Here is an 8,218-nt window from a genome sequence, read left to right as displayed (position 1 = left end):
CGTTCGGAAAAACTGAAAATTTTAACAACGGGTTCGGCCGAACCTGTGCAAACCCGCTGAATATCACTACTGCGTGTACGTCGGACGTTCAGCGCCGCTTTCCTGTAAACCTAAAAGTTTGATAATGGTGTTTTGAAAGTCAGTGGAATCATGCTCGACATTCCAAACGCCATTGTCAAATTTCTAGGCTTACAGGAAAGCGGCGCTGAACGTCCGACGTAGACGTTTTCGCGTTTAAAACTTCGGACTCAACCTCGCTATTGTCTTTTATAAGTGACGGCAACGCACACTTAGGCCACGTGCCTAGGGAGGATGCCTTATTGGAGGTCTTTTAAAAGTAACTGGCCCCTATTTAGGCGTTAAAGACGTGAAGAAAACCGGAAAACTCCACTCGTCCAAGGTCGTCCTGGCCAGACACCAACCCACGACGAACTCGTTCGATCGTGGGTTGGTGTCTGGCCAGTATTCTCGGTATTATGCTACCAGAAATAAAAGTATGGGGCGTTCGAACAGTGTTCGGGGAACGGAACAGCTCGGCCACCAACGGGCTCTCCCGATTTTGACGCTCGATCAAAATCGTTTCTCGATTTAAAAACGTTTGCTATAACGACCATTTAACGAATGCCTTTGTTATTCGATAAAACGCTTTATACTGGGTGTTGTTACAAGAATATTCGAAACTTCGCAGGTACCTTCGTAATTCCACAAGGATTTTAGCAATTTTCTTCTCAACACGTAACGTTAAATGTAATTATTAATGTATATCCATATTATAATACAAATAGTTATAAAACATCTTAAGGGTATTTAAATTCGACATGGATATGTTAATGCGTTAACGATCGATTTTCTAATGCTAGCTTCGCTTCTACGTCACTTTTGAATACCTTCAAATAAATCGTATTACTTATTTTCTTAACTTGTAAGTTTTCCTCCACCAGACGGAAATAAATCTTAAATAAGTTACTTATTTGTAGATTAAATTATTACTTGCATTGACGTATTAGTAAAAAGTCATATTCTAAAGTTTATGTCTAGCATATTGCTCAGAATGGAGCGGGCTATTTGCTTAAAATACTCTTCGCTGTAACGTACGAAAGAGTTTCGTTTTTATGAGAAACTAATTCAGAAAGAGTGTTTATTACTGATAACAAACATGCCTTAGGAAAATTTTTATTTTATTTTTTCTGTCAAAGTATGGTTATCTTAATCATTCTCTAATCAATTACTTTGGATTTGGGAAGCCCCTTGCTCTGCATTAAACGCACAGAAATATTTTTTCGTAAAAACTTCTTATTTCTAAAACTCGATTATTCTTATTTTTTAAATTTAAAACATCACGTAACTTCCGATTACGACCGGATTTTCGTGTACAGCCAACCTCAGGTTTCGAACAAAATTCTGAACTCTTTTTTTTCTCCGGTTGCCGAACAAGATACTCGGCAGAGTCAGCCAACGATTGTCAACTTCCTATACTTCTTATGTTAAAGAAAGTCGACTGCCTGACCAATCAAGGACGGGACTACCGATTCGGAAGTTAGTAACGTCGAGATTGCCTGGCGTCACCATACGAATCACCGAAGACGTTGCTAGTTAAATTAATTTTCAATGCGCATGCGGAAACTAGTTTCATTATTCGGTACGCGCCACGGTTGAATTTAAATCAAATTAATTAATTAAATTTTGATTTTATTTGCGAATTTCTTTACAAACTCAAACAAACTCATTCTTTAACGAACTACCCTATTTTTCTAATGGATCTTGTCTTTTCCGTCCATGTGCAGTACAGTGTGCAGTAGCGTTCGTTGCTTTCCTTGACGTAGTGGGACAGTAGTAAATCCGATATTATTCAAATACTAGGGTGTAAAATTTATGTAATAACAAGGCTTAAAAGGAGTAATTGTCTTAAATTACGATATAACGTTTTGTAAAAAGGGGTTGGCGGAAATTACAATTTAATAAAACAAAAATTGCATTACAAATACTAATTGAATCTTTCTTGCTCGCCACGTCCAATTACCTGGAACAACCATTCTCCACTGCAGAGATGGCCTTTCTTTGTAGGCTACAACTCTGCACAAATATGTAAAACAGTCTAAAATGTCCACAGGTGACAATCCCAACACAATTAAAAGTAACATTTTTTGTAAAAATTCCTTTTTACATTCCTTTTTTTTGTAAAAAGGGATTTTTACAAAAAACTGTTATATTTTTAATTGTGTTGGGATTGTCACCTGTGGACATTTTAGACTGTTTTACATATTTGTGCAGAGTTGTAGCCTACAAAGAAAGGCCATCTCTGCAGTGGAGAATGGTTGTTCCAGGTAATTGGACGTGGGGAGCAAGGAAGAGACGACCAGTATTTGTAATGCAATTTTTGCTTTATTAAATTACGATAAAACTGTTCTCCTTGACACCTGGAGTTGGATTGTCAGATCAAACTCCTCCATTCAGTTTGTTTTGGGCATCTTCCACATTCATTCCACACTTTTTCCAGTCTGTCCTCATCTGCTCCATCCCAATTTTCTTTGGTCGTACTTTCCTCTAGTGCCCTCGACTTCTCGTCTTCTATAAACATGTCCGAACCATCTCGGTCTTCTTTCTCTCGATTTATCTCCTAAATCGGTGACGTGTAAGCTTCCCCTGACAAACGCATTCGGCCCATATGTCGTCGCAGGCCTAATGACAGTCCTATAGAATTACGTTAAAAATCTTCGTTTAAAAAATATTTAAGTTTCAAAAACACTTAAACACTGGCTCACAGTTAGAATTGTATGTGGCGGCATCTGTTACGAGATGTTATTAAAAATAACTTTAAATTTAACTGATAAAAATGCAAAAAAGGCTAAAAATCTCATCTCCACAAAAGAGGGTAGAGATGGGTTTTTTAAAACATATTGTAAATGACAATAAGTAAAATTTTCATCAACTCTTTTCCCCGTGGGCACTAAAATGGCTTCTTTAGCAAGCCCATTATGGGTTTGGCCGGGCCTACAAAGGGCGGCCGGACGGTGAGGAACGGGACCCGAAAAATTCCTAAGAATTTTTCGACCCTTAGGATTCGATCCTGGGTCTTCCAGAACGGTAGGTTGCCATCTTAACTGCTCGGCCATCCGGCCGTTTCGTCTACGGACTGAGATATAAAAAGTCAAAATTTTCCATGTAAAGTCTACGGGTTCGATTGTCGGTTGAGTGCTACATTTCAACAGAGTTTACGATTGTTATCACTTTAAGTTGATGGTTACGACAAATTTGTATTTCCATGTTTACGATGGCACATAACGTGCACATACGTGTCTGCGGCCTCACAGCATAAAGGCACTTTTACCAGTTACTGGAGTCGGTAGGCATCTGGCCGCACGTGGGTGTTTTAGACGTTTCTTGACGTTTTTATCGGTTGGACGTGCATGATCTTCCTGGACTGGGAGGTTTTAAACTGTTTAGACAGAACGTCAGAAGCATTTCACCAGATCTGTGTTTTCGAAAGCCGAGAAAGTAAAACCTAGGCCGCGCAGCTTAGTTTCGTTTTCCTAGAAAATACTGTAGCGGTTTCATTAGTACATAGGCTTACATAGAAAGTATAGACGGTGCACGAACGTAATTTCTGATATTACTCGCCATTGCGACAATTAAAATTTCCCATTTCAGTGTCGTTTCTGTTGAAATATGACGGAGTAAAAGAGGATTATTCGGAAACGTATTATTTTTGTTTCGAAGCTTAAGTTCAATTGTTTGTCGAATTGACCGATTATCTTTAGCTATCAGATAAGCGCCCTCGGCAGACGAAATTGCACTCGGACAAACTTTATGTAACTTCCACTTACTTAATTAATGGTTAACCGATAACAATGCGTGTTTTTTACTGGCGTCTTTAAATGTTCAGTTTTAATTAATAAAGGTTTATCTAGGTTATAATCGCAATTAAGCTTATATCCACCAGTTTTATTAAAGTTCAAGAAACGTAAATCTGCTACGTTTACAACTATTTGTCGAGGAGGCCGGATGGCCGAGCGGTCAAGATGGCTGGGGGACCCGGGTTCGAATCCGAACGGGTCAAGAAATCCCCAGGAATTTTTCGGGGGGTGGTCCGTTCGGATATGTCGGGCTCTGTCCCTCACCACCCAGTCGCCCCATTGTGGGCCTGGCCAAACCCATAATGGGCCTACTAAAAGAGGCCCTCTTAGTGCCCACAGGGCGGAAAGAGTTAAAAAAGAAAGAACTATTTGTCGAAGCAAACTTTTTTTTTTCCGACATTACGTACAGTACGCTAGTTAATATATTCTCGTAAGCGGCCGGATGGCCGAGCGGTCAAGGTTAGCAGCCTGCCGCCCTGGGAGACCCGGGATCGAATCCGGACGGGTCGAAAAATCCCCAGGAATTTTCGGGGGTGGTCCGTCCGGATATGTCAGTCCCCGTCCCTCACCACCCGGACTCTCCCATTGTGGGCCTGGCCGAATCCATAATGGGCTTGCTATAAGAGGCCCTCTTAGTGCCCACTGGGCGGAAAGAGTTACCAAATATATATATATATATATATATATATTCTCGTGTTTGTTTACCTACAGAATTTTAGTACTTTGAAGTAAAACGTTTTATTGGTTAATCACTGCTATTTTAATACGTTTTCGAAGTACGCAGAAATCTTGTTTAGAAATGTAATAATTTAATATTAGAAGGAAACGGTTTTTTGAATCTCGACCTATGTAGATTTAGATTAAGTTGTATAACGACCAAAACGGTGTAAAATTGATTGAAAAAATAGTTATTAACAGAAAGGAAGAGGCTATTAACGTCTGGTAATATTACAAAAATCGTAAATGACAGCAGAATTTTTGTCATTTCATTACATCTGCTCAAATCTGGGACTTTACCAGCGAGCCAAAAAGAGAGCTAAAAGTATTCTGGCAACACTGATCCGTAGCGTAGGAAAAAAATGGCGCGCGGTTGATTTGTCGGAAGAAACGAAAATGAACAATAAAGTGTTGGTGTTGGATAACGGCGCTTTTACGGAGAAAGTGGGATATGCCTCTCAAACGGATCCCAGGTTAGTCTTTGATTTTTCCTATTCGTCGCCCTCGGGTCCGAAACCGTTTCCGATTATCGTTGGTTAAGGAATGGTCCCACGCCGAGTTCAAGGACGGATGCACAGTCTAATTGGCGGAAAACTCGAGTATTAAATGTCCGTCCGCGTGTTCGTTACGCGTATTTTTAATTTGTACTTGGAGATGACCCACGTGCTCTGTTATTGGCCGGTTAGCCCCGTGAGATGTTTTTCTCTCGCTGCTACCCGATACTTTTTAAACTCGTAAAAATTAGTAAATTAAGTGTTACGAATTCACTTTGTATTTAGTTCTGTTAATTAAAAACGGGCCAAGGTAGTAAAAAAGAGTATTGTTTTTAAAAATCCTCGTATACCAGTACATTATGAAGAACTACGAAAACCATTTTGCTATAAAACCATTTAAAAAAAATTGAAATAGCACTGTTTATTAAGAAAAATAATAAGGGTACAATAATAGAAATAACTTCAACACAAAATAAAAAATGGATATCTATTAACAAGTATCAAATTCTTTTACCTAGTTATTTTTATCGTAATACCAAAATTGAGATGCCGTGACAATATCTTTATTCTACCTTCTGCTAGCCAAAGCTGAAGCCGAAATCGAAGTTCCTCGGAGACAATTTTTGTCGTGTGGAGTCGGCGTCAGCCAAAAAATTTATTAGAATCTTCCGAAGTTGTGGAGTGTGGCCTTTGAATAAATGTGATAGAGTGTTTTTGAGATTTGTGCAAACTAATGGATGTATTGGGTAAATCAAATGTTTGGACGATCGGAGTAAATGGTCTGCTGACTTCTCAGGGTCAAATTCAAAAGGGAGGTTTTAGAAAGTTAGGTGATCGGTGCTGGCGTACAGAAAGAAGGCAGAGAGAAAAACCGAAATGAAATACTAGAATGACCTGTGGTGGCGTCGTTTTGACCGCACCCTTGTCCCGTCGATTGATTGAGTGCAGTCGGCCCCATCCGGTGTAGTTTTTCAACGTTGTGATGTTTAAACTCGTGCTTTGGTTTAAATATGCCGTGCCGTGAGAATTTACTAAGATACGTTTAAAAACGTTTCTAGCTTTAATCATTAAATGACAATCCAAATCAAACCAGTTGTCTATTTCCACTGTTTTTTTAGGCTTATGATTCGACTCGTATACTCTAGCAATGTGCATTATAGTCTTACTCGGCTTCGACGGGGAGATATTAGAAATCCGTGGTACTCTGAATGAGCCGAAAATGTTTTTACCGGGTTGCCATTCCAAAAAATTCTCTCGTGGCAACTACTGGTATTACCTAACAAATCTAGAAGAATTGTCCAGATAGAGAACCATTAAATTAATTAAACACCTTAGCATTTCCAACAATGAAATAATTTAATAAAATAACAATGTTTTTGACTATTTTCAATAGTCCTCTTCAGTTAAGCCTCTTTAAAACAAAACAGAATGTAAAATAGAATGCAAGCAATAACATGGTTTAAATTTGAAAATAATAACCACAAAATAAAATAAAAATAAAAAATAGTACAAAACAAAAATTAAAATAAATTAAAACAAAGTATTAAGAAAATTAATTGTTGTGGTAAAACTATTTCCATTCACAGGATAGACTATCAGCATCTCTATGGTTGATGCAACCTTTGTCATTATGAGCCTTGTAAATTTCAAGCTTTTCAATGTATTTAGTAACTTGTTTGTTAGTGGCAGTCTTAATTATGGAAGCTTTATCCCAATGCACATTAATATCTTGTTGTTTTGCGAAGGCTACAAGGACGGTTCTGTCCAAGTTTTTAGTAATTGAGTATTTATATTCTTGAAGCCTGTTTTAAAGACCTCATAGTGGCACCAACATAAACTAAGTCTGAATTAAAACGGTCGTCAGTTAAAGGAATTGAATATACTCCTGAAGTATTGTTTCGATTTACTTTCAACTTATTGTTTTGTAGAATTCTATAAATCGTAGGATTACGATGATAAATCATTCTAACATTGTTCTTGTGAGCTATTTTCTTAAAGAATGTAGGAAAGGAATATAGTTGAGAACTACCTTTCGTTCTTGGTTGATAGTTGTAAGTTGCTTATTTGTTGGATTACAGAATTTATCAATAAGAGCATTAATTTCACTTATACGATATCCCTGTTGTACAGCTATTGTGCGTATGTAATTTAGTTCTCTATGTGTGTCATAGACACTCGTACAGTGGGTTTAGGCCCACTTTATCCATGATCTAAAGGCTGCATGTTTAAAGTTGCTGGTACCAAGTGAATTCTTTGGAATAATAATAGGTAGATAGCTAGGCTTTCGATAAATATTCGTCCAAATTTTACCATATTTACAAGTGATGGATAGATCCAGAAAGTTTACATTAACGTCACTTTTTTGTTCCATTGATAATGTCAAACCATATGGGTTGCTATTAATTTTGTTAAGGAAATCTTGAGCATTATTAATATTCCTCCAAGTGATGAAAACATTATCCACATATCTTGCATATAAAATTATGTCGTTTTTGAAGACGGGCAGTACATTAACTTTCTAAACGTCTTAATACTAGTTTACATAAAAATGGGGATATCGGGCTCCTCATTGGAACTCCTCCTTCTTGTAAATATGTGTTGCCTTCAAATACAAAAAACGAAGCATAACAAATTAGGTGTGCGAGTTCTAATATGTGTTCGTAATATTTTGTTGCATTATTAACATTCAAAAAAAGGAAGTCTCTTATCTCGCAAAAACAAGGTGGTAATTTTATAGATGGAAATAATGATTTAAAATCCATTACGGTCATAAATTCATTGTCTTCTAGTGGCCTATACCCACTGTACGAGTGTCTATGACACACACAGAGAACTAAATTACATATGCACAATAGCTGTACAACAGGGATATTGTATAAGTGAAATTAATGCTCTTATTGATAAATTCTGTAATCCAACAAATAAGCAACTTACAACTATCAACCAAGAACGAAAGGTAGTTCTCAACTATATTCCTTTCCTACATTCGATCTTTAAGAAAATAGCTCCAAGAACAATGTTAAAATGATTTATCGCCATAATCCTAACCGTAAAACTTGGACAGTACTGTCCTTGCAGCCTTCGCAAAACAACAAGATATTAATGTGCATTGGGATAAAGCTTCCATAATTAAGACTGCCACTAACAAACAAG

At 37.6% G+C, this 8,218-nt stretch overlaps 1 protein-coding gene across 1 annotated transcript in view; it reads left to right on the top strand.

Moving 5' to 3' along the window:
- The first annotated feature begins 4,887 nt into the window (after positions 1-4,887).
- The window catches only part of Arp6 (Actin-related protein 6), a 50,879-nt gene continuing 47,548 nt past the window's right edge, over positions 4,888-8,218 (top strand). The window contains exon 1 of the mRNA XM_067288970.1: positions 4,888-5,044. Coding sequence (XP_067145071.1) covers positions 4,968-5,044 — 77 coding nt within the window. The 5' untranslated portion in view covers positions 4,888-4,967. The remainder of the gene's footprint in view (positions 5,045-8,218) is intronic.

This window comes from Centruroides vittatus, unplaced genomic scaffold (assembly GCF_030686945.1).
Source record: "Centruroides vittatus isolate TY-2023 unplaced genomic scaffold, ASM3068694v2 scaffold_946, whole genome shotgun sequence".
Lineage (NCBI taxonomy): Eukaryota > Metazoa > Arthropoda > Arachnida > Scorpiones > Buthidae > Centruroides > Centruroides vittatus.
Note: the sequence above shows the minus strand (reverse complement) of the source record. Positions and strands in the feature narration are given on the sequence as shown.